At 42.7% G+C, this 27755-nt stretch overlaps 1 protein-coding gene across 6 annotated transcripts in view; it reads right to left on the reverse strand.

Annotated features, from left to right (window-relative positions):
* The window catches only part of FAM184A (family with sequence similarity 184 member A), a 322784-nt gene that overhangs the window by 94060 nt on the left and 200969 nt on the right, over positions 1-27755 (reverse strand). For all 6 annotated transcript variants that reach the window (XM_082249799.1, XM_082249803.1, XM_082249800.1 and 3 more), the window contains one exon: positions 17361-17483. In XM_082249799.1, the coding sequence (XP_082105925.1) occupies positions 17361-17483 (123 nt within the window). The remainder of the gene's footprint in view (positions 1-17360; positions 17484-27755) is intronic.

Raw genomic sequence — 27755 nt, forward strand, 5'->3', positions numbered from 1 at the left:
AGGTGAGGTGCAATAATGGTGTACTTGTGGCTCTTGACACACGCAATCAAAGCTATTCTGAATACCTGGAATTTTTATTTTTTTATTTATCAAAATGTGGAAAAAAAAAAATACCAACGTGATGCTATTTATCTTGGTGACTATTATCACCAAATGTGGTAATGAGTTAGCTTCCAAAAGTAATTGATTTAGATAATTCTGGAAGATAACCAAATGATGAATATTTTTTTCCTTGTTTCATTTACACATATAACCAACATCACTGGAACTTCCACCAGTTGTTTATATCTAAAGACCAGTATAGGTAGACGTTATAACAATTTTTACAGGGAAATATATATTTTTTTAACTATCAGATATCCCTTTGATCTATGCAAATCTCTGTGGTGTATGACCTACTTACTCAGACTAACATTGCTGGTGAAATTTATGGCATAGAAAGTGTTTATTTCAAGAAAAAGACAAATATGTCAATAAGCTCTTACAGCTCATGCACGAAGGCTCCTTTCACACCTAAGCGTATTGTTTTCAGCCTTTTTTTGGATTTTTTTCAGGCATTTTTCTTCTGGCTTTTTTTTTTTTTTGGGCTTTTTTCAGGTGTTTTTCAGGCGTTTTTTACAGGTGTTTGGAGGCAGGCATTGACATCTAACAAAAACACCTGTAATCTGCCAAAAAAAGAAACTCGTGTACTTTTTTGAGCTTCAGGCATTTTGCTTTAGGTGACAAAATGCTCAGATGTGAACAGGGGCCATTGAAATTAATAGGATTCTGCTTGTTGGGCGTTTTGAGAATTCAGAGATGAGCATTTTACCAGCTGAAAAACGCTCAGGTGTGAACAGGGCCATATAACAAAAAAGCAAAACAAGAGAAAAAAGTAACAAAATCAACTTACATTTATCCAACAGAAAGCAGGCTTGTAGAACTACCAGCATGCTGAAAAATATGTTCTCGGATGTGATAATGCCAGGCATCAGTTTGCCAACTCAGCAGGAGTAAGTTTACAGAAACACCAAGCTTGCACTTTCAGCTCCAGGAAGAGATGCTCTATCATGGTCATAAGAACACCTCCAGTTGCCTTTAGAAGCCTACATGTAAGAGCCAGCCACTATGGAGTGCTACACAATATATGCTGCACACTGTTAGTTCTAAAAACCTGCTTTGTATTTGGATCATATAAAGGCATTAGGATACTTTTTATCCTAATAATAAACAAAGGGGTTGATTTACTGAAGGCAAAACCAGTGTGTAATCTGCAAGTGCAGTTGCTCAAGAGCTTCACTTTACAATGAATACCCAATCACATGCAAGGAAAACAAAAAATAAAAACACAGCATTTTTGCTTTTTCATGAGAGGACAGTCTATTTGCCTTTAGTAAATCAAACCTAAAGTAAATTGCACAATCTGGTGTGCTCTTGTGTTGCTCTTCATTTTATATTTTTTTGTTATTTTCCTGGGATACCCTCCAAGAGCTTGCAAAGATTTGCAAGACTGTTGTTCAAGTAATTTATTTTCTATCAGTAGCAGACCCTGGTGAGCACATCCTTGTGTATGTTCACCCACATACTGCCTATCTATAACGACCAGTAAAATATCTTTTGCATTACTGGACTTTTCCTAGTTTTGGTGCTACATTTTTTCTTTATGCAACTTTACTTCATTGAAAAATACTAATATTAGTCTGGAGTGCTATAATTTATCCATAACATTTTCTATTAAAAATGATGTGCATGCCAGCACTCCTAATGGGAGGAGTCCACCGCTGTAAACTGGGATGTCAATGATGGAGGAGCAGGGAGAGGACACTGGAGAGTCTCCCCTCCTTACCCTACTGTTTACCCACCCCAACCCTCTTATTTCCCTAATCCCCTCTGTTTTTCTTTGCCCCCTCACAATTAGTCAAATAAGTAGAAAAAAACATGCCCGTCGCAGCATTATAAACAGTCAATGCTCTCACAACAGATACCTGCCTACAATGAAGGAGAGGCCTGAGCTGGCTTAAAAGCCTGTAACTGGAATCTATATATGTGGTTAAAATGAATTATATATATATATATATAATTTAAATTATACATCTAAAATAAAAATTTTCCTACTTCTACCAATGTATACCAATTGTACATAACTCCATTAAGGAGCAGCAGCTCACCCCAAGCCCCTCCTTAAACACTTACCTGAGTCCATTCTCGATCGAGTTCTGTGCCCGTGTGCTGCAGCTCTTCGCTCCTCTCCTTTTCTGATCACAGTGGGAGCCATGTCTCCTGCTGCTGTAAGTCAAACCAGTGAGGCGAGAGCAGGAAGGGGGGGGGGGGTTTGGAGGGGCGGAGGGCCAAGCTGCACTGTGTGTGTCTGTGAGCACACATAGCCTGGCTCGGGAGCATGCCCGTACAAATGCCCCCATAGTCAACGGTGTGCTATGGGGGTACTTGAAAGGGAGGAGAAGCCAGGAGTGCTGGCGGGACCCCCAGAAGAAGAGGTTCAAGGACACTCTGTGCAAAACTATTTCACAGAGCAGGTAAGTATAAACATGTTTTTTATTTTAGGGAAAAAAAAATTGTATTCACAGCCACTTTAGGGAAACACCTGAAGTCTGTTTTGAACAAAGGCTACAGCCGTGGCCAAAAGTTTTCAGAATGACACAAATATTAATTTTCACAAAGTCTGCTGCTTCAGTGTTTTTAGATCTTTTTGTCAGATGTTACTATGGTATACTGAAGTATAATTACAAGCATTTCATAGGTGTCAAAGGCTTCTATTGACAATTACATTTACAAATTAAGTTTATGCAAAGAGTCAATATTTGCAGTATTGACTCTTCTTTTTCAAGATCTCTGCAATTTGCCCTTACATGCGGTCAATAATCTTCTGGGCCACATCCTGACTGATGGAAGCCCATTCTTGCATAATCAATGCTTGGAGTGTCAAAATTTGTGAGGGTTTTTTTGTTCACCCGCCTCTTGAGGATTGACCACAACTTCTCAATAGGATTAAGGTCTGGGCAGTTTCCTGGCAAAGGACCCAACATTTTGATGTTTTGTTCCCCAAGCCACTTAGTTATGGCAAACTGTACTTGGATAGTTGGGAGAAGTCGCTCTTGGAGGATGTTTTTGTACCATTCTTTATTCATGGCTGGGTTGTTAGGTAAAATTGTGAGTGAGCCCACTTCCCTGGCTTAGAAGCAACCCCAAACATGAATGGTCTCAGGATGCTTTACTGTTGGCATGACACAGGACTGATCGTAGCGCTCACCTTTTCTCATGCGAACAATGTTTTTTCCGGATGCCCTAAACAATTGGAAAGTGGATTCATAAGAGAAAATGACTTTACCCCAGTCCTTAGCAGTCCAATCCCTGTACCTTTTCCAGAATATCAGTCTGTCCCTGCTGTTTTTCCTGGAGAGAAGTGGCTTCTTTGCTGCCCTTCTTGACACCAGGCCATCCTCCAAAAGTCTTTACCTCACTGTGCATACAGATGCACTCACACCTGCCTGCTGCCATTCCTGAGCAAGCTCTGCACTGGTGGTGCCCTGATTCCGCAGCTAAATCAACTGTAGTAGATGGTCCTGGTGCTTGCTGGAATTTCGTGGGTGCCCTGAAGCCTTTATCACAACAATTGAACATTTCTCCTTGAAGCTCTTGGTGATTCGATAAATGGTTGATTTAGGTGCAATTTTAGTAGCAGCAATATCCTCGCCTGTGAATCTCTTTTTGTGCAAAGCAATGATGACTGCACGTGTTTCCTTGCAGGTGACCATGGTTAACAGAGAAAGAACAATGATTTCAAGCACCACCCTCCTTTTAAAGCTTCCAGTCTGTTATTCTATATCAATCAGAATTACAGAGTGATTTCCAGCCTTTTCCTCGTTAACACTGACACCTGTATTAACGAGAGAATTACTGACATGACGGCAGCTGGTCCTTTTGTGGCAAGGCAGAGAACTGCAGTGGAAATGTTTTTTTAGGGGGGATTAGGTTCATTTTCATGGCAAAGAAGGACTTTGCAATTAATTGCAATTCTTTTGATCATTCTCCATAACATTCTGGAGTATATATACAAATTGCCACATAAAAAGGCGGCAAACTTTATGAAAATGTATATTTGTACCATTTTTAAAAGGTTTGGCCAGGGCTGTAAATGTTACCAGGTAAAGACAGTGGAATTGATTTACTAAAACTGGAAAGAGCAAAATCTGGTGCAGCTGTGCATGGTAGCCAATCAGATTCTAGCTTCAGCTTGTTCAATTAAGCTTTGACAAAAATACCTGTAAGCTTTTGAACTTTCCAGTTTTAGTAAATCAACCCAATTACTTCTGACCCCCTATCTGAAGGAATTACTTCTCTGTATAACAAACTTATTCCTGGGATGTATCAATATTATGCCATTGCAGCATTATTTAGTTGAGGAAACATCCTCCAATGTGAATAGCTCAGGCAAAATAACATAATTGGCAGTCAGGCAGAACTAAACCTCCTTTATCAACAGGTACCTGCAAGGTTGCAAAGAAGATCCACATGGTCAGAAAAGTATATGTAGCACCCTCTAGTATGCTACTAGAGATAATGCAGGTAAATTATAGTCTGTCTCAGGACTTAGCCTGAGACATGGAATTTGGGTCAGGGTTCATTAGAGTTCAGGGCTGGGTGACTTATTCAGCCAGCTCTCTGGTTCTAGAATATTGGAGAATATTCTAGAAATTAGTGGGTGGAAGTTAGGAGGGTTGTCTTGCATATTTAGGGGCCCTTAGCCAATCCACAGGAATTGCGCCTGACAGGTAACTAAGTGAGCCGTTAAATAGAAATGAGTTATGTCAGCTGGAGAGCTGGGTAAAGGATGGAGATGCAGCACTGAGGAAGAATGTCAGTGGCCCTTGAGGGACCCCTGCTAGAGAGGGGTTTAACTTTGGGCTGGAGCTTGGGTGGCTAGCCTGGAAGGATCCTACCACAGGAGGCAATTGGAAGGAGGCTTTCAGGAAAAGCAGCAGGAGCAAGGAAGGGCAGTGTGGGTAGATCAGCACAGTGCAGGGACAGACAAGGGGAGAGACTGCCACATGTAGCAGGTCTCTATTGAAGACAGCGGTGTGCTTAAGTCTTCAGCCTTGCCCTGGGAGATCTCCAGTGTTTCAGTCAGAAGGACTGGTGCAATGTGCCAGTCGGGTAGACTGGGAAGAAGCAGCCAGGTGGGCTAGCATATTCTGCAAGAAGTAGTGCTGGGACCAGTATCTACAGGGAAGCAGAAGGTATTGCAGGATGCAGGTCACTCCACATGTACTATTTATACAAGGAACTCAGAGTTCCTAGCCTATAAGACGCTGTTTTTAAGCTAACAAAAGACTGTAAGTTCTCTAAGGAGTGAACCACATGAAGCTGTACAAAAGATCAAGTTATTGTGCCGGAAAATGAAGTGGAAGCTGTAAACAGGGAGGAAGTTGTCACTGGTTCTGTTTGTTATTGTCAAGTTGGGCATCCCATAATTCCCATCCCCATCCAAGGTATATTCCCCTAATAAAATGAAAACAAATCTCAAGGACTGTTTTCTGTGTCTGAGTGCAAGTTGAAGATGCTATGTGCCTGGCTGTGCAGCAGTGGGGAACCCCGGCATTTGCAACTCCTACGGGGGTAGTGCTATAGTGTAAAAAGTGTAAAAGTGTAAATGTAAAAGTGTAAAAGTGTAAATGGGGCCAGACTGTTGGCATTGAAGTTGGCATACAAGTCCTCACTGACCGTTGTAGCTGCAGGTACTGAAGAACAATTTATCCAAAATTTTTATAGTAGGAGCACTGAAGTCCTTCAAGTCTTATTTTCAGCAGCCCAACTCACCCTGATTTTAGATTAGAAGGCTGAAAAGGGAAGTCACTGAGCTGAGCTGGCTTAGACAAGAACTTCAGTGCTTCTGCTATGAACTTGGAGTAAAATTTGCTTTACAGTGACTGCAGCTACAGAACTCAGTGAGGGCTGGATGTAAAACATCCTCACTAAGAAGTTGTAGATATTTCAATGTCCATAACCTGGCCACAGTTACACATTAAGGAACACTTTATTTAACTCAAGTAAAATTGGAAAAATGATTATCATGTAGTTCATTGAACCCCTACAGGAGGATTTGGACACTGGCAAACAAAAAACAGTAACCAGCCTTGAATAACCCCTCTCACTCCGAGCATGCCTCCATTTTGTAAAAAAGTGGTATTGTGAGTAGGACCATTACCACAGAGTTGTCGGGCCTGTGTCCCTCAATGAACTCCAGGAAAAAGATTTTAATGTGAGCATAAAAAAATATTCTTTTTCCCTTTCAATGAGGAACACAGGGTTCAGAGACAACTGGAATGTCCAAAAGCAGTCCCAACAGAGGGGTGAGCAGCACGGCAAACAATATGCCAGAAGACCCTCTATTAACAGAAAAACTGTAAGGACTGCCTGCAGTTCAAAGAGCTGCCTGAAGGACCTTATGCCTCAAGCTGGCATCAGATAGTGCCTGAAAATCCACCTGCTAAAATTAAGAATACAAAAGTCCAGGCAAATCTGGCAAACAGTTGCCTGAAGCTAGTAATCCCAAGGAGCACTCACGGGTCTAAAAGAGTGTACCTTGACAGGAAAGGGTGGAACTTAATCCTTAAAACCTTAGGCTAAAATTCCCTTGGGCAGGAACCAAGATGACAAAGAGAGAGGCAGTCTTTATAAAATATCCAATGGTTTCAAGATAGGCATGAACTGTACGAACCAGACAATAAAGGGAAATATCCTTCTGATATACTAGGGCCAGAAAGAGGGGTGGAAGTACAATGTCCTGGTTGAGATGAAAGCTGAAACCAATTTAGGAAGAAAGTGAATCTAGGTCTCAACACTACCTTATCTCTACGTAAAACCAGGAAGGATTCTTTACAAGACAAGTCCTTCAGTTAAGAAAAAAAAAAACTGAGGAGCTCACAAGAAGCTCGTTGTACAAACTATGCAATGTTAGTAGGGATGCACTGATCCGATATTAGGATCGCATATCGACGCCGATACTGCCACAATAGCTGGATCGGTAAAATTAATCAATCCACGGGCCGATCCGGTTTTTCTGAGTCCCGGCTCTTACTTGGTGTAGTAGTAGTAGAGCTGCACATGACATTTGCTCGACTCTTTACATCGCTGTGAGGGAGCAGAGAACAGCTGTCAAAGAAAAAAAAAAGAGCCTCCCGCAAAAGCCTATCAACATCAGTCTCCCAGTTCAGTATAAACACAATGAATACAATATATCTTTTCGTTCTATCTGCTGGAGGAGGGAAGTTTAACCTCTTAAAGACTAAACCTTTTTCTGACACTTGTTGCTTACAAGATAAAAATATTTTTTTTTGCTAGAAAAGTACTTAGAACCCCCAAACATTTATATATATTTTTTTTAGCAGAGACCCTACAGAATAAAATGGTGATTGTTGTAATATTTTATGTCACACTGTATTTGCGCAGCAGTCTTTCAAACGCAATTAATACGCTTTAATAAAAAAAAAAAAATCGAAACAGTAAAGTTATTCCAATCTTTTTTTTATAATGTAAAAGATGATGTTACGCAGAGAATCGTGATCTTTATTCCAAGCAAAAAAATTGTGATTCTCATTTTATCCAGAATTGTGCAGCTCTAAGTAGTAGTATGGGATGGGAGCCGCTACTTCCTGTATAGGTCTGTCTCATAGATATCAGCTATTGCGTTCTGACAGGGGGACTGTCCCCCAGCCAGAACACACTGGTCAGCGCTCGCAGCCATTGGCTGCAAGTGCTGATCGGATGCTGGTTTTCCAGCATGCCCTTTTGATAGAAGCCGGACAGGTTGCTGTACACACTAGCTGCATGTCGGCCGATTTCCGTTGAACCAGCCAATATTTGGCCCGCGTGTACCAGCCCTAACTTTGTTCAGACAGTGTGAGAAGTAGACTCAATGTACTATTTACTGAAATTACAGAAACCCAAGGAAAGCAATGAGTCATAGAAGTGCAATCAAGAAGCTAAAAGGCAAGCATTATGGTGAATTTATACATACTGAACTGAAGACAATAGTTTCTTTTACCAAGGCAATCAGTTCTGAAAAGAAAATGTCCTCTGTCTGCTTACAAGAAAATAGAATGTAATTTAAAAAAAGACTGAAATGATAATGAAGATCAGACTAAAAAATTACTTTGGAATACAGCAGTTAATAACATTCTGTAGTTCTCAAGTTGTTCACTGAGCTTGTATTGTAAGCATAAATTCTTCAAACAGATTTGTTTTATCCTCCTTGCTGATAAAAAAAAAAAAGAAAAAAAGATTGCTGTATGTGTTATCGTTCTGAGTAGGATACCTAATTAAAGTAAAACTAATAAAAATGCTAAAAAGTACAGTTTACTGGTTAGAAGAGACTTTGAAAGTCTCTTCTGATTAAAAAAAACTATTTTTTTTCTAGCAGTTTTTGTGTGTGGGTGTGTGCAAGTGCACTGCAGTTGACACTAATGGAGTCGAGAAATGGATTAATGTAACTGCAGTGTAATTGAACAGTTCCATTATCATTCATGACCCAATGGCCAAAGACAAAATATAAGATCCAGGCAAAAAGCAGAAGATGAGCAGTGATTGGGACAGAGTAGAGGTGGGAAGCCTGAACCTGTCACTGCTTGTGGAGGGTATATTAACTTCCTCCCATCCACGCTATAGCCGAAGTACAGCTGCAGCGCGGACTCACATTTTCGGGAGGCCGTCTTTAAACGGCCTCCCAGAAACAGGTTCCCCGCGCGCTCCCGCGAAGCCCGCATCGGGGAAAATCTGTGTCGGCCGTGTCCCTTGGACACAGCCAATCACAGATCGTGGTGAATGGCCAATCACAGCGGCCATTTACCACGTGATCGGACCGTCCAATGAGAGATGATCTCATATGTAAACATATGAGATCATCTCTCATCGCCAGCGCTCCTTCCTCACACAGAGACTGCAGTGTGAGGAAGGAGGAAAGCCGTTCAGCCGTCGGGGACACAGAAGAATGTAATCAGGGCACTGATCACCAGTGCCCTGATTACACAAGGTACACTAAACACACTAACTGCCCACCATCAATGCCCACAGTGCCTGCCATCAGTGCCCCCCATCAGTGCCCACAATCAGTGCCCATAGTGCTGCCAGTCAGTGCCCATCAGTGCCTGCTTATCTAGGCACTGATGAGCACTGACTGGCAGCACTATGGGCACTGAGTGTGGGCACTGATGGTGCTGCCCATCAGTGCCGCCCATCAGTGCCGCCCATCAGTGCCACCCGTCAGTGTCAATCAGTGCCACCCGCCAGTGCCCATCAGTGCCGCCCGTCAGTGCCCATCAGTGCCGCCCGTCAGTGCCCATCAGTGCCGCCCGTCAGTGCCCATCAGTGCCGCCTCTCAGTGCCCAGCAGTGCCGCCTATCAGTGCGGCATATTAGTACCTCCTTATCAGTGCCACCTCATCAGTGCCCATAAGTGCCACCTCATCAGTGCCCATAAGTGCCACCTCATCAGTGCCCATCAGTGCAGCCTATCAGTGCCCATCAGTCCTGCCTCATCAGCGCACATCAGTGAAGGAGAAACATTTATTTATTTTCAAAATTTACTCGCAGAAAATAAGAAAAACTCTTTTTTTTTTTCAAAATTTTGTCTTTTTTCTTTTTTTTTGTAAAAAATAAAAAACCCAGAGATGATTAAATACCACCAAAAGAAAGCTCTATTTGTGTGAAAAAAATGATAACAATATCATATGGGTACAGTGTAGCATGACCGCGCAATTGTCATTCAAAGTGTGAGAGCGCTGAAAGCTAAAAATTGGTCTGGATGGGAAGGGGGTTTAAGTGCACAGAAGGCAAGTGGTTAAGATAGGTGACAGGAAAGAAATTTACAAGATTCTCCCATCAACATGGACAGTGCCGACAAGGGGAATCCCTCCTGCCGAGCAATTGTCTCTTTCCGACGAGGGGGGGGGATTAGGGGAGCCGTCCCCCACGGGAGAAGACAGTGGTTATATATAATACATGCATACTCTAGCAGCCGCTAGCGATAATTGCAAGAGAATCCCACAGGCTGGTTGTACCCAAGTTGATTGATTAATTAACTTGTTACATTCAGCCTGCCCATTACCAGTTCAAATCTCAGCTGGTTCCTGCTGAACTGGCCGAGATTCAAACTGTATATGGTCGGCCTAAGAGTTAAAGTTGTTGTAAACCTCTATCTATACCCAGTGGTTAAGTGACTAGTGTCAGATGATACACAGAGTTGAAACAAATACTCCTACATAAGTCGTACAAGCATACTCTATTTACAGCCATTTGTCCTGTACATCCCTAAAAAATTCAGAGGTGAGAAGGATTTGTCACAGACTCACATGCAGGGACAGGGAGCTGCAGTTGCACACTGTACAAGAGCTTGGAGAGCTGATTGGAGGAAAGGAAAGGGATTGGATGGGATAGGAGGGGACGGGACACCCCCCCCCCACTTTACACAGCACACAGGAACAGAGCTGTGACTTTCAATCACAAGATGTGTGCTGGAGATTCCTCCCCTGTCACCTTTTTAGATCTTGGTGCTAGGAGAACCTGTCAGAAGTGACACATGCTGATAACAGAGGAACTAAACAGAAGAAAGAAATGACACTTAGTGCTTTGGAGAGAGACAATGAAACACTATAGAAATGTGTGCTTAATTCAGATTTTATGTCTGAGGTTTATAATCACTTTAAATGTGTATGTTATGCATTGTAGTAATTTGTAGCAAGAGCTTCTGAGTGCAACTCACCAGTTTAGTTTTGCTTTAAGACCATCTAGAAATTGTGCATTAGTACACACCAAGCAGGGTACTTAGAATACTGTTGATAGCTTCATGTTCAAATTCTTTCATTTTTCTTTCTTACACAGGTTTCATGACATGCAGAATCAATTTTCATAAATTACAAAATACACGCCCTGAGGCATGCAACTCAGCATGAGAAAATCATATTTTCAATCTTCAACAAGCTGAATTTGTTTTCTACATTCTAATAAACCTTCTAATTCCTGACTATGACTGTGTGTAATTGTATTTGAATGAAAGGCCCTTTGTTAAGGTTGTGTGAAACCTTTGAAAAAACAAACAGGTTATAGTAAGGAAGGCAACATGAACCAAAACCATTTATCAAAAACACCAAGAACATCATTTCTTCCTTAAGATGTCACTACTTCCATCATAAATCCAAAAACAACTAATTTTTATCCACTATGATCAAATGTGCAAAACATTTCATTTGCTTTCACTATGCCTAACTAATTTGCATATAAATGTTTGTGGCTTGTTAAGTGGTCATGAAATTCGGATGGTTCAGCAGGGATCAGCAGAATTGCGATCAGTGTGTGGTCATCCCTTTTTGGCAGAAGTAGATCATTAGATGTCCTCGCTGGGGAAGGGGGAGTTGGTTTCCTCTATCCACCTCGCTAGAGTAGATACAGTGGGGATCGAAAGTTTGGGCACCCCAGGTAAAAATTTGTATTAATGTGCATAAAGAAGCCAAGGAAAGATGGAAAAATCTCCAAAAGGCATCAAATTACAGATTAGACATTCTTATAATATGTCAACAAAAGTTAGATTTTATTTCCATCATTTGCACTTTCAAAACAACAGAAAACAAAAAAATGGCGTCTCTTTTTTTTTTTGTTTTTTGTTTTCATTCAGCCCGCTGGCTGTTTGAACAAAATAGTCATCTATGGCCAGCCTAAGTCCTCTCAGAACAAGGTGTGGATACCATGGCTGCTAGAGAATAGGGCTCTAGGGCTAAACAATCTTGAAACCATTCTTGGGCCTACAAACTCTCACCAGTTCGGAGTCTGTGGTGACATCAAAGAACCAAAATCTAAACACCTTTGCGTTATCAAAATCTTTCTATAGTAATGTACCAAAACATACCAAACCATAATTATCAACAAATGTAAAAATGGGTTGGGGGTATGAGATCATAGACACTGAAGAGTAAGCACAGTCAAAAGTATACATGCATCATGATAACATACAGTATAATGTAATTATATTATATTATATTATAATGATATAATGTACAATGTGCACATCAAAAAAACACTTCTCTTCAAAAACAAAATAGTCGTGGGAACCGGGATTTGCCTGGGGATCTGCGCATGCACTGTAATGTCATATTTCCTATGGCATTGTGATACATACGCATGTAGGGAGGAGCCACTTCACAACTGGAGGGGGACACTGTAGCATGAAAGGCCACATAGATAACTTTTTTGCTGACTCACCAGTAATTTTAGGGTGATCTCTGATATAGATGGACGTGACTGGCAAAACGGTAGGACACTTTTTGTTATGCCCACTATCTACTCCCTACAATGATCTTAGGCATGAGAGGAGACCCTGTACAACGCTGCCCTACATGATATTACAGTGGATTATGTTGGGCCGTGAGTATACACATGTATTGGAGAGCTGGATATTTAAAATGGATATTAATATTTGTAGTCTATGAGTCTATTTATGTTGTGCAAACATGTGGGAACACTCGTCTTACAGCTAGACTAATATGTAGAGTCCATTACAGCAGTGGTCCTCAACCCTGGCCTACAGGGCCCACTAACAGGCCAGATTTGCAAGATAACTGAAATACATCCCAGGTGATATCATTTGCTGCTCAGTGATTGCAGTACTCTAGTATGCATCTCCCCAAGGTAATACTTAAAATCTGGCCTGTTAGTGGGCCCTGAGGACCGGAGTTGAGGACCACTGCATTACAGGATGATTAAGCCCACCACAAGTAGTCAGCCCATTCAATGTCCACTATATTACCAAAAGTATTGGAACACTTGCCTTTACACGCACATGAACTTTAATGGCATCCCACTCTTAGTCCGTAGGGTTCAATATTGGGTTGGCCCACCCTTTGCAGCTTTAACAGCCTCAATTCTTCGGCAAAGGCTGTCCACAAGGTTTAGGAGTGTGTCTATGGGAATGTTTGACCATTTTTCCAGAAGCGCATTTGTGAGATCAGGCACTGATGTTGGATGAAATAGCCTGGCTCGCAGTCGCCGCTCTAATTCATCCCAAAGGTGTCCTATCGGGTTGAGGTCAGGACTCTGTGCAGGCCAGTTAAGTTCCTCCACCCCAAACTCGCTCATCCGTGTCTTTGTGGACCTTGCTTTGTGCACTGGTGTGCAGTTATATTGAAACAGGAAGGGGCCATTCCAAACTGTTCCCACAAAGTTGGGAGCATGAAATTGTCCAAAATGTCTTGGTATGCTGACGCCTTAAGAGTTCCCTTCACTGGAACTAAGGGGCAAAGTCCAACCTCAGAAAAACAACCCCACACCATAATCCCCTCTCCATTAAATGATTTGGACTAGTGCACCAAGCAAGGTCTATAAAGACATGGATGAGTGAGTTTGGGGTGGAGGAACTTGACTGGCCTGCACTTCAACCAAATAGAACACCTTAGGGATGAATTAGAGCAGAGACTGCGAGCCAGGCATTTTCATCCAACATCAGTGCCTGATCTCACAAATGCACTTCTGGAAGAGAGGTCAAACATTCCCATAGACACACTCCTAAGCCCTGTGGATAGCCTTCCCAGAAGAGTTGAAGCTGTTATAGCTGCAAAGGGCGTGCCAACTCAATATTGAACCCTACCGACTAAGACTGGGATGCCATCAAAGTTCACGTGCAGGCGTCCCAATACTTTTGCTAATATAGTGTATAATCAGTGAATTTGAAATGTGGAACTTTGGGTCTATATCCTTGTCTGTTGGGACTTTCAAGGTATTTTTTCAATTACATTTGGACTTAAGCAAGAGAAGCAATGTGAGAGGTCATTGGACCATTATCATTATTTGTATAAAAGGGACTTGGTAAGGGATGGTCCCCAATGAATCCATCTGCGTTTCCATGCATAGTAAATAAGGACATTTTCTGAATGAATGCATACAGTAGTTTGGACACATTGCAAGCACCCTTGCAGGAAATGATGGTATGTTAACAATTACTTGCAGTATATCATGAATACAGCAAAGAAAATATGAAGTGGCTCTCTTTTACTTGTACAAAAAAGTGCCAACCACACCAACCTATTACTAACCTTTGCAGTAGGGTGCACATGGAGGGGCAATGCACATCACAAACAAACAAAAGATTTCCCAACACACTTACCAGCCAGCCTGCATAACAACCAAATTGACCCTAATAATTTATGTTAAAAACAAAGGGTCTTGTTTGCACACATTTGCAAATATATGCATAAGCTGCAGTGCCCGCATCAATGCTCCTCTGTATACTGCAGTCCTAACTCTATAACTTTCAGAGTCTCCTAAATAGGAACACATGTAGCAATGGGTAGATTAAGGGCGGATTTGCTGGAGGGAGCCCACACCTTCTTAAAGGCACAGGGACACACGTGATGCCCAGCAAGAGCACAAAGGCAGTGAAGGCAGCCACTGCGTCCCTTCACCGAATTCAACACACTGTGCAAAAAAGTGGCAACCACCCCAACCTATATCTAGCCTTTGTATTAAGGTGCACATGGAAGGGCAACTCACATCATATACAAAAAATTTCCCAGCACACTTACAAGCCAGCCTACAAAACAACCAATCTGGCACTGTCTAACATGTGGCTTATTTGGTCTCAAATTCTGTATTGTTGATTTTATACCACCATCTTGGTCACAATTATCACCTTTGTATCACTGTTTATGATTGATGCGAGGACCCTTCAAAGCACATACCTTATGAGGGTTTATGAATACATCCTTAAAGTGATTGTAAAGTCTTGTGTTTTTTTTTAAATAACAAACATATTATACTTACCCCCTCCTCCTCTTCTAAGGTCCCTCTTTGCTGTTCCTGCCCCCCCCCCCTGTCAAGTGCACCCATAGCAAGCAGCTTGCTATGGGGGCACCCGAGCTGAGCTACAGCTCCATTCAGACACAGAGCTGCCGTTCAGCCCCACCCCTTCTCTCTCCTGATTGGCTAACTGCCTTTGACAGCAGCGGAAGCGCCACTGCTGTGTCTCAGGCAATCAGGAGGGAAAGTCCTGGACGGCTGACAGACTCGTGGACATCGCTGGGTAGAGATGGGGCTCAGGTAAGTATTAGGGGGTGCAGGGGCTGCTGCTACACACAGAAGGCTTTGGAATGCATTAAGATGAGAAACCTCCTGCCTTTACAACTCCTTTAAGCTTAATGGTATAGCGTGATACAGAACAATGGATACGGTTGCTGCAACTGTGTAGAAAAATTTATCTTCTTGTTGGCTTTAATATCTACTGTCTGGTGTCATAGGACATAGTTTGCCATATTTTGTTAATGGGAGGTAGATTTTAATGTGCACACTGCACTTCATATACTGTGTTTTTTGTTACATGTCACCATGATGCATTCATGCTTTTCATTGTGCTGGCTCTCCTGTGTTTATATGATCTTCTCCCCCTGACCCCCTTTTCGAATGTTCTTGTTCTAGAAAACCAGAGTGGCAGCACTGTCAAAATTATACATAAGCAAGCTCCACCAAGAAGATATAATAGGTGGGATTTTAATGGAGATGTGATATTATTATTTATTAGTATTAATATTAGTATTATTATACAGGACTGATATAGCGCAAACAGTTTACGCAGTGCTTTACAATAAAAAGGGGGACAGCACAATTTACAATACAGTTGAATAGAAAAGGAATAGGAGGGCCCTGCTTATGGGGTTTATACTCTAAGGGCCCTTTCACACGGGCGTTCTGTATGTCTGCAAATCATCCTATTTTTTTGTGGATGATTTGCGGACATAATGTAAGTCAATGGCATTGCGGATGTCAGCGGAATACCATCCGCTGACATCCGATTTTCTTCCTTTCAGTTCTGTTCCGTTTTTTGGAACGGAACAGCACCCTATTTTTCCTCCGTTCAAAAAACGGAAAGGAAGGAAAATCGGATGTCAGCAGTGTCATCCGCTGACATCCGCAATCCCATAGACATACATTATGTCCGCATATCATCCGCAAACGGATGGGATGATATGCGGGCATACGGAGCGGATGACACAAATGTCATCCGCTCCGTGAAAAAAAAAAAAAAGTCCCGCAACGGAGCAAAACACCGAAGCGGCCGTGTGAAAGAGGCCTTAAGGTAATACCATAGTATTTTGTTTATTTGTGTACAATAAATAGTCCTAAATTAGGGACATGGCTAATGCAGTGTTGATCTGTTGATAATTTGTGTTTGGCATACTTTGATTCATTACCATAAAAAAAGTTTTTTATTGCAGTCTAGCAAAGGCGTTTTAATTTTGATTGAATCTTGCTTATTTCATAGATTCCTCACTAGTTGGTCGGTGATCACATGCTGCTATTTGTTGCACTGATTTTACACTTCCCCTGTGGAGGACTCCACTTTGGAAAATTATACCTGATGGTATTTCCGTCTTCCAGGTTTTTTGGTGAATCTTGCTGATGATCGAAAATATATAATAAGGGTTAACTCCATGTATTATCCATGAGCATTGTGTTATACTGTTATTCCTCTGGATGTGATGCCTGGGCGTCCACCCCCCTCCTTTTTCTGCTCCCCCAGCCATTGATATCCAAGCTTGCATTTCCTTTCATCATTCCTCATTACATATATATTATTCTTTTTTTTTTTTTGTGTGTGTGTGCTGATTATCCTCAATCTCCACTCCCTATGTATTTTGCTTCTAACATGTTGCTGCTTCATAGCTATATGTATTTTTAATTGTAATTTGTACAGATGGATATTTGTATTCATATGTTGATCTGCATGATTTTTTCAAAATTATATTCTTATATCTATAGTGGTGTTAATTCAACTATTTTGGATCCTAAAGAAGCCCCTAGTTCTGGGCGAAACGCGTAGATCCCGAATTACCCGCATCTGCTTCAACTATTTGTACCTAGTGAGACACACCATGTGGAATAATGTATTGTAATGTACTGTCAAATTTTATCTGTTTTTAATATATGGTATACCAATAAAATGTATTTCTTTTAATATTGTTTATGTGCTAATTTTTGCCTGGCACTTCCAAATCCCTCTATTTTTCCAATCCTGGTTTCTCTTAAGGGAGAAAAAAGGGGTGAGGTTTTTCTCCTCATACTTCACTATTGAGGGATAGTGCCTTGGCACATAAATATTTTTTATAGTAATGGAGCAGAATCTCTCCCCATCTTCCCCTTTTACGTGTTTTAATGCTAGTTCTTTAGTGCATAATCTTGTTCGTATGTACAAAAAAAAAAGAAAGAAAGGATTAGAGTGTACAAGACACAATTATCATTTATTTTGAATATAACATATGCATTTGACGGAACTCTGTTGTAGGAAAGTCAGGACTGAGATCATAAACTAATCAGGAAAAAGCATTTTACCTCCTCATTGGCATTCGTTAGCTTCTTTGTCAGGTCTTCCTTAAGAGTTTCAAGTTGTTGCTTTAGTTGATTCTTATCCTCCTCTAGTTCCTGTTTTTCCTTTTCATATTGCTGATGGAGATCCTAATTCAAGAGATACAGAGGAAATATCTGTAAGACCATAATACTGTTTACAGAACATGGTTTAGGTGTTATTATCTTGTCAAACGCCCTGTCAGAAATCCAAGCTTAACCAAAGTATGATTGAATGTTTTCTTAAAAACAGTTATGTCAAATCTCCGATGGATATGTCAGATGTATAAGCAGACCCAGTGTATTCCTCTCTATAAAGCTATGTTCACACTTTCAAACAATTCCTATGCAAACCATGTGCCTATAGTGTTACCCACTTCTGGACCGGAAGGATTTGCCCCCATAATTTTTTAGGATTCGGCACTGAATTACTTTAATGGACAATTGTGCGGTCATGCGATGCTTTACCTAAATAAAACTGATGTCCTTTTTTACCCACAAGAGCTTTCTTTTGGCGGTATTTGATCACCTGTGCGATTTTTATTTATTGTGCTATAAACAAAAAGGGAGCAACAATTCTGTAAAAAAAAACAGTAGTTTTCACTTTCTGCTATGTAACATTCCTCAAAAAAATGTGATCATAAATAGGAGGATCACAGGAGCTCTGTGTTCATTTCAGAGAGAACAATGGTCTGCTGTGTTTACAACAGCAGAGGATCCTCAGTGGGGGGCAATCGCGGTGGCTGGCTTTGTGGATCCGCATCCCCGCTGCCAAGTGGGGGCAGGTGCCTGCCTCCGGCAGCACGCGCTTGCCCCCAGAGACGCACCTGCGAACCCCTGTACAGGATACGGCGATTGGCACAGCCTAGCCAGCCTGCCGCAGTATATATGCGGCGTGCGGTCGGCAAGTGATTGTGTGTTTTTGGTGCAGTAAATGTGGGTTTAAGGCATGTTAAATAATGCACCCCAGATTCCCTCCAAATGATTTTTTTTCTTTTAAGGGTGGAAGTGTTTTTTTCCCCCACTCACTGATATTTGATACACGCTTGTCAAACATGCGGTAAATGCTATGGTCACATTTACGGCTCGTTATCGTAGACTTAAATGGAAGGGGTTGACAAGCGTCAACTCCTCCAAGACTTCCCATGAAGCTTCATTTTTGCGACACAGGATGCAAAGTGACACAAACGCTACAAAAGTGAACAGCTCTATATGCTGTACATAATAGCCATTGTAGGCTGCTTTCCTAAGCATTTGGGGAGTGCCAAAACACACCACAAATGCCTGTTTCTAATGCCAGTGTGAACATGACCTTTTGGTTATAAAAAAATTAGTAAGTAAACTTTTTAAGAAATAAAGCTAATTTATAAAACACATATTTTTTTCATTGTATATTAGCAACTAATTTATTAAACACGAATGTATATTTATATAATATAATAATAAAAAGTAATATAATGAAAAATGCATTATTGTATCCACTTTCTACTTAGTTTATGCCAATTTATTGCCTCTGTTTTCTTTGGGGAGGAGGTGTGCAGGAAAAAATATCTGAAAGCATAACTGAAACACTAAACATCCGCTCTTCAATGGCCGTACAAAATATATTTATAATTAATAGAAAAATTTTTTATATTACTGCTGGTTTAACATTTCCCATCTAGAAATATCCTGCAATACCAAACTGGAAGTTTTCAAGGTATGCTTAAGCTGCAGTTTGCAAGCTGTGTCACAAAGATTTGACAATGACATGTTATGGCCATGTGGCCATATTAGGACAGTGATGTCATTAGCATCAGCTGATCAGACCGGTGTTCCGTGAGAATTACCTACCCCGTGAGAATTACCTACCCCTCGTCACTTCCGGCCAGGAACAGCTGAGCAGCGCAGCAGTGCGCATGCTCACAGGGCCGGATACCTAAAGGGACAACAGAGGAGCAGACTAGTGCGCATGCGCACTAGTATGGAAATAGCACAGTGTACCGTTGAAAAAACCTACCCACACGGCGGTTAAATAAAACAGCTGTGCTGCAATACGAATCATCTCCGCTCGTGTGCCTGTCACTTCCCTGATCTCGGCGAGTAAATATAAAAGCGGCTGGCGTCTCCGTGATTTATGTTTACATACACCCGCCGCCGCTTTTATATTTAGTTGCCGAGATCAGGGAAGTGACAGGCACACGAGCGGAGATGATTCGTATTGCAGCCCCGCTGTTTTAATGTAAGCGCTGCATTCCATACAGTGCCGTGAACCGGAAGTGACGAGGGGTAGGTTTTTCTCACGGGTAGGTAATTCTCACGGAACACCGGCACTGACAGCTCATTCCTACTCTACAATTAAAGTGATTGTAAACAGAGGCGTACCTAGGGTCTCCAGTGCCCTTGGCGAAAAGCTGTATCGGCGCCCCCCCCCCATTATTAAAGAGTTAGATATTCTGTTGTTTGTCTTTTTACGTCAATTTCTATTAATTTTTAATCATCTGCATATCCATTAAAGATAATTTTAGGTTATACAGTCCTTTTTCATTTTGTTTTGACTCAGAAAGAGATATTGCATATAAGCATAGTAGTCAGATGAGATTTAGAGCCGGTTCACACTGAGGCGATCCGACTTGCCAGGGAGACCTGTGAAGTCGCGGTGCACAGCGCACACCGCAACCTCGGAGCGACATGCACGGACTTCATATCATTGAAGTCAATGCAGGTCGCTCCAGGTCGCCCCAAAGTAGTACAGGACCCTTTTTCTAAGTCGGAGCGACTTGTGTCACTCCTATTAGAACGGGTCCTGTGCTAATCTATGGCAGGCGACCCACGGCGACTTGTCAGGCCACCAAGTCACCTGACAAGTCGCGCTAGTGTGAACCGGCTCTTAGGCTAAATAGAGCTTTCTTTTGGTGGTATTTAATCACTACTGGGGTTTTTATTTTTTATTTTTTTGCTGAACAAAAAAAGACCAAAAAAATGTAAAAAAAAGACCAAAAAAATGTAAAAAAAAAAAAAAAACTCTGTTTTTTAGTTTATTATAAAATTTTGCAAACAGGTAATTGTTCTCCTTCAATAATGTGTGCTAATGAGTTGGCACTGATGGGCCCTGATAAGGTGGCACCGATATATATATGAGTGCAGTATAGAGGAGGCCAGTCCACATCCTGTGTGTCTGTATATATATATATATATATATATATATATATATATATATATATTTAGTGCAGTATAGAGGATGCCATATCCTGTGTGTATATATTTTATATTATATATATACATATACAGGATGTGGCCTCCTCTATAATGCACTATATAAATATATATATATATATATATATATATATATATATATATATATATATACACATATACACACATATGGCATCCTCTATGCTGCACTAATATATATATATACACACACACACACAGGATATGCCATCCTCTATATATATATATATATATATATATATATATATATATATACACAGAGATGTATAGTAACGAAGTAGAACTACTTAAGTACTGTACTTAAGTACCGAAATGCGGTATCTGTACTTTCCTAGAGTAGAATTTTTTTCTCTTACTTCTACTTTTACTTCACTACATTTTTTCGATGATTTCGATACTTCTACTCAAGTATTTTTTTTTTTGTGCTGCATAGTTACTCGTTACTTTTAAAAAAATTACCACTGCCAGAACAGTAGATGGCAGGTTGCATAAAGCTCAAAAAAATGTGTATAATGTCATTTGTAAATCAGCGCATACGAAAATAAAGGCTGTGTATAATAAAAGCTGCTATACCAAATCTTTCCAATAAAAAGAAAATATGAAACAAACAAATAAATGGTGCTACAGCGCTTAAAGTGCATCAAGAAACTACTAACAAACACAGGTTAATCATTTGAATAAATCAATTGAAATAATAAAAAACAATATGATGTTCAAACTTTTGACTTCTTTCTTTAATAACTACATAACGCAGTACTTCTACTTCTACTTTAAGTACTTGAGTAGAAATTTTTTTTCAAAACTACTGGTACTTTTTACTTTTAGTACTTAAGTAGCACATTTTTTGAAAAAACTACTTGCAATACTTAAGTAAAAAAAATGTTGAATACTTTAGTACTTCTACTTAAGTAACTTTTTCTGCGAGCACTTCCACTTCTACTCAAGTCACTTTTTGATCGAGCACTTGTACTTTTACTCAAGTAGAAATTTAGAGTACTTTATACAAGTCTGTATATATATATATATATGTAGTGCAGCATAGAGGATGGCATATCCTGTGTGTATATATATATATATATATATATATATAGTGCAGCATAGAGGACGCCATATCATGTGTGTATATATTACATATATATATATACACAGGATGTGGCCTCCTCTATAATGCACTATCCTGTGCGTATCCTGTGTGTATATATTATATATATACACATATACATATATACAGGATGTGGCCTCCTCTATAATGCACTATAGATATATATATATATATATATATATATCTATCTATATATATACATATCTATAGTGCATTATAGAGGAGGCCACATCCTGTATATATATATAAAATATAATATATACACACACAGGATATGGCGTCCTCTATACTGCACTATATATATATATATATATATATATATATATATATATATATATATATATATACACACACAATGTGGCCTCCTCTACATATATATAGTGCAGTATAGAGACCACATCCTGTATATATATATATATATATATATACAGTGTTGGGGTAGTTACTCAAAAAATGTAACTAGTTACTAGTTACTAGTTACTTCTGTAAATTGTAATGAGATTACTTTACTAGTTACTGCATTTGAAAAGTAACTTCACTACTTATTACTTTACTTTCCTCTTTCTTAATTGACCGTGTAGAAGAAGATACATGACACTCTTTCTGCATAGAGTTTATTGTATAAACACAGGCTTTGAGAAACATGAGAACAAAACCTGAAAAAACAGAATAAAACATAAAGTGCAACAAAAAGTCATAAACTTCACCTCTCTCTATTCTTCAAAATAACGATTGTATCGCATGGCTTGGATTCCTATAGCCTAGTAAAGTAGTGTAGTTACTTCCTATAGCCTAGTAAAGTAGTGTAGTTACCAATATTAGTATTGTAACTAGTTACTTTACTTAGTTACCAAAAAAAGTAATGTAGTTACTGTAATCAGTTACTTTGTAACTAGTTACCCCCAACACTGTATATATATATATATATATATATATATATATATATATATATATATAGTATGGTCTACTTTTTAAGTTCTAATGGTACCTGGGAGCCAGCCAGCTAATCTTCCGTCACTCACTGGAGAGAGTGCAGCATTCCCCATTCATCCTCCACCACAGGCAGCCTGCTGAGCCTGGAGCTAGGAGCCTGCTGATGACGAGGTTATGTGGGCGGAGCCCTGTGAGGAGGGGAGCCGCGGCCCGCCCATCGCACCTCCGACACTGTCTGTGACAGTCTGGACAGTGTGTAGCTCCGGGCGGGCGGCTTCCGGGATTAGAGCGGAGCGGGGGGGGGGGGGGGGACGCCAGCCGCGGGGGCCCGGGGGGCGGAGGACCGTGAGGAGCAGTAAGTCACTGCTTCTACACTACACTGCCAGTGTTTTTCCGCCCCCCCCTCGGCCTGTGCCCCTGGCGGGCGCCGTTCTGGCCAACCCCACGGTACGCCCCTGATTGTAAACCATCACTTTGTAAAACAACTCATTCATTGAAATAGAAATGAAAGGCAAAACATTTGTGCATAGACTAAAAAAACACATAAATACCTTTTTTTCGCTTTTTTATAAATTACCACATTTCCTCTATTCTCAGCTGCATAAGAGCTGGGGGGAGGAGAAGAAGTAGGACACTGGTCTTCCCAGTGAAAGGCTGTGTAGGGGGCGTGTCAGGACAGGTCTGATCATTGGAGAAGAGCAGGCTGAGTTCCCAGCACAGTTAGAGAACTGACCACTGTGTGCTCTCCTGTTTAGTGTGGTCAGTTTTTAATAGGAAAGCAGAGGGACTGACAGGAACACCAGAGATTTCATACAAAGGAAACAATACAAAGAGAACAGGATATCTCTCTCATACAAGTACATGGTACAGCAGGCACATATAATGTTGGGGTAACAAATGCTTTGGGAAACAAGAATTGTCTATGAAACAGGAACCTTTTCTGAATTCAGAGGGCTTGTGTGCAAGATTGCAAGTTGAGCCCCCTCCCTGGAGAAAAATAAAATAAGTGAGGCATTGCAATCAATATTTGGCATGGCTTACAGAGGTGTGGTTAAATAGAGTCTGAGACCACTTGCATAGTATATAATGAGACAGTGTGGAGTAGGGAATGAACAGCACAGTGTGGAATACAAAATGCAGTACAGTTTACAAAATGGGGTGATGTAGACTAAGAAATGTACACACAGTGTACAATAAGATAGTGTGGAATACAGGGCCGATCCTGGGCGGGTGCACGGGGTGCACCGCACCCAGGCGCCGCATGCTGAGGCGGAGAAGGGGCGCCAAAGCTCCAGTGACAGGGCCGGTGTTCTAAAATTTAAAACATAGCTGACAGAGAGGCGGCAGCAGGACTGGTTGCTTAGCTGGGAGGAGACGGGACAGAGGTAGAGAAAAAATTGAATCAGCAAGCTCTGCATTATTACAAATATGCTCGACCTCCGTCCCGCCTCCTCCCAGCTAAGCAGTTCGTCCCGTCTCCGCCCCGCCTCCTCTCAGACCCGAGGATATCTTCTCTCCGTCCCGTCTCCTCCCAGCTAAGCAGTTTGTCCGCCTCTGCCCCGCCTCCTCTCAGACCCGAGGATATCTTTTCTCCGTCCCACCTCCTCCCAGCTAAGCAGTTTGTCCCGACTCTGCCCCGCCTCCGCCCCGCCTCCTCTCAGACATGAGGATATCTTCTCTCCGTCCCACCTCCTTCCAGCTAAGCAGTTCATCCCGCCTCCTCTCTGTCCTATCTCCTCTCAGCTAAGTAATCGGTCCCGCCTCCTCCCTGTCAGCAGTGACATGGTGGGGCGCCATTTTTTAAATATGAAGTAAAAAAATGCAGTGGCCCAGCAGTGGCATGCGCCTCTCATCACGGCCAGGTAAGACCCCTCCACAACCTCTGACCACCTCCCCCTGTACCATGTTCGCAGCCTGAGACAGCTCCCCCCTGTACCATGTCTGCAGCCTGAGACAGCTCCCCCCTGTACCACGTTTGCAGTCTCAGACATCTCCCCCCTGTACCATGTCCACAGCCTCAGACATCTCCCCCCCTGTACCATGTCCGCAGCCTCAGACATCTCCCCCTGTACCATGTCCGCAGCCTCAGACATCTCCCCTTGTGCCATGTCCGCAGCCTCAGACATCTCCCCCTGTACCATTTCCGTAGCCTCAGACATCTCCCCCCCGTTACCATGTCCACAGCCTCTAACCATCAGCCCCCTGTACCATGTCTGCAGCCTCAGACATCTCCCCTCTGTACTAAGTCCGCAGCCTCAGACATCTCCCCCCTGTACCATGTCCACAGCCTCTAACCATCAGCATCCTGTACCATGTCCGCAGCCTCAGACATCTCCCCCCTGTACCATGTCCGCAGCCTCAGACATCTCCCCCCCTGTACCATGTCTGCAGCCTCAGACATCTCCCCCCCTGTACCATGTCCGCAGCCTCAGACATCTCCCCCCCTGTACCATGTCTGCAGCCTCAGACATCTCCCCCCCTGTACCATGTCCGCAGCCTCAGACATCTCCCCCTGTACCATGTCCGCAGCCACAGACATCTCCCCCCCTGTACCATGTCCGCAGCCTCAGACATCTCCCCCCCTGAACCATGTCCGCAGCCTCTGACATCTCCCCCTGTACCATGTCCGCAGCCTCAGACATCTCCCCCCCTGTACCATGTCCGCAGCCTCAGACATCTCCCCCCTGTACCATGTCCGCAGCCTCAGACATCTCCCCCCTGTACCATGTCCGCAGCCTCAGACATCTCCCCCCTGTATCATGTCCACAGCCTCAGACATCCCCCCCCCCCCCTGTACCATGTCCACAGCCTCAGACATCTCCCCCCCTGTACCATGTCCGCAGCCTCTGACATCTCCCCCCCCCCCCTGTACCATGTCCGCAGCCTCAGACATCTCCCCCCTGTACCATGTCCGCAGCCTCAGACATCTCCCCCCTGTACCATGTCCGCAGCCTCAGACATCTCCCCCCTGTACCATGTCCGCAGCCTCAGACATCCCCCCCCCTGTACTATGTCCGCAGCCTCAGACATCTCCCCCCTGTACCATGTCCGCAGCCTCAGACATCTCCCCCCCTGTACCATGTCCACAGCCTCAGACATCTCCCCCCCTGTACCATGTCCGCAGTGTCAGACATCTCCCCCCTGTACCATGTCCGCAGCCTCAGACATCTCCCCCCTGTACCATGTCCACAGCCTCTAACCATCTCCCCCCTGTACCATGTCCACAGCCTCTAACCATCTCCCCCCTGTACCATGTCCACAGCCTCTAACCATCTCCCCCTGTACCATGTCCATTTGGTGGGCACTGGTAGGCTGCATTTGGTGGGCACTAGTAGGCTGCATTTGGTGGGCACTGGTAAGCTGAATTTGGTGGGCACTGGTAGGCTGAATTTGGTTGGCACTGGTAAGCTGCATTTGGTGGGCTCTGGTAAGCTGCATTTGGTGGGCTCTGGTAAGCTGCATTTGGTGGGCTCTGGTAAGCTGCATTTGGTGGGCACTGGTAGGCTGCATTTGGTGGGCACTGGTAGGCTGCATTTGGTGGGCACTGGTAACCTGCATTTGGTGGGCACTGGTAAGCTACATTTAGTGGGCTCTGGTAAGCTGCATTTGGTTGGCACTGGTGGGCTGCCTTAGGTGTTTTTATTTTAGCCAATAGGAAGCTCTAGGGGGAGAAGATTAGAATTGGAGAGCTGCTGTTGTCCACAGCCTCTAACCATCTCCCCCTGTACCATGTCCACAGCCTTTAACCATCTCCCCCTGTACCATGTCCATTTGGTGGGCACTGGTAGGCTGCATTTGGTGGGCACTAGTAGGCTGCATTTGGTGGGCACTGGTAAGCTGCATTTGGTGGGCACTGGTAGGCTGAATTTGGTTGGCACTGGTAAGCTGCATTTGGTGGGCTCTGGTAAGCTGCATTTGGTGGGCTCTGGTAAGCTGCATTTGGTGGGCTCTGGTAAGCTGCATTTGGTGGGCTCTGGTTGTCCACAGCCTCTAACCATCTCCCCCCTGTACCATGTCCACAGCCTCTAACCATCTCCCCCTGTACCATGTCCATTTGGTGGGCACTGGTAGGCTGCATTTGGTGGGCACTGGTAAGCTGCATTTGGTGGGCACTGGTAAGCTGCATTTGGTGGGCTCTGGAAAGCTGCATTTGGTGGGCACTGGTAGGCTGCATTTGGTGGGCACTGGTAGGCTGCATTTGGTGGGCACTGGTAGGCTGCATTTGGTGGGCACTGGTAACCTGCATTTGGTGGGCACTGGTAAGCTACATTTAGTGGGCTCTGGTAAGCTGCATTTGGTTGGCACTGGTTGGCTGCATTTGGTTGGCACTGGTAGGCTGCATTTGGTTGGCACTGATAAGGCTGCATTTGGTGGGCACTGATGAGGCTGCATTTGGTGGGCACTGATGAGGCTGCATCAATGCATTGATCTCTTGTATCATACCCGCAATCTCTGACCATCTCTTGTATCAAGTCTGCAGTCTCTTACCATCTCCTATCTGGGGGCTCTGTCTAACAGACTCTCTAACAGATGTCCTCTTTGTGTCCATTAGAGAGACCCCCCTCCAGTTTCCATTAGAGTACTCTGCTTCTCTTACTGTAATTTGTTTATTGTTAAGAGATCATGGGAGGGTCCCGGGGTAAGGAAGACTTCTTAGGGGAGCATCTCTGTGTTTGAGCCATTGACATAGAAACATTTGTAAATGGGAGGAGTTAGTAAGATGACCATGGCCATGGGGGGGCGCCATAAAATTTTTTGCACCCAGGCGCCTGTGACCCTTGGATCGGCCCTCGTGGAATAAGAAATGTAAACCACATTCTATAGAATGATCAGTGTGGAATAAGGAAAAGACAGCATATTATAAAGAATGAGATGGTGTGGAAGCACAGTCCCCCTTCACATAAGAGCCCTCTTTAAATCAGAGTCCTTCTATACATCAGAGTACATACTTCACATCAGAGTTCTCAGTCCCCTTTTCACATCAGAGCCCTCCCTTCACATCAGAAGCCTCCAGGATATGTGAACTGCATACACTGCACATGTTGATGATACCACGCTGCTTTAACGCCCCGTTCCCTCCAGAACGATTTTCTACTTGAAGCTCTAATACGCTCAGCCTACAAAACCCATCTGAT

The sequence above is a fragment of the Pelophylax lessonae genome, assembly GCF_965119305.1.
Source record: "Pelophylax lessonae genome assembly, chromosome: 3".
NCBI classification, from domain to species: Eukaryota; Metazoa; Chordata; class Amphibia; order Anura; family Ranidae; genus Pelophylax; species Pelophylax lessonae.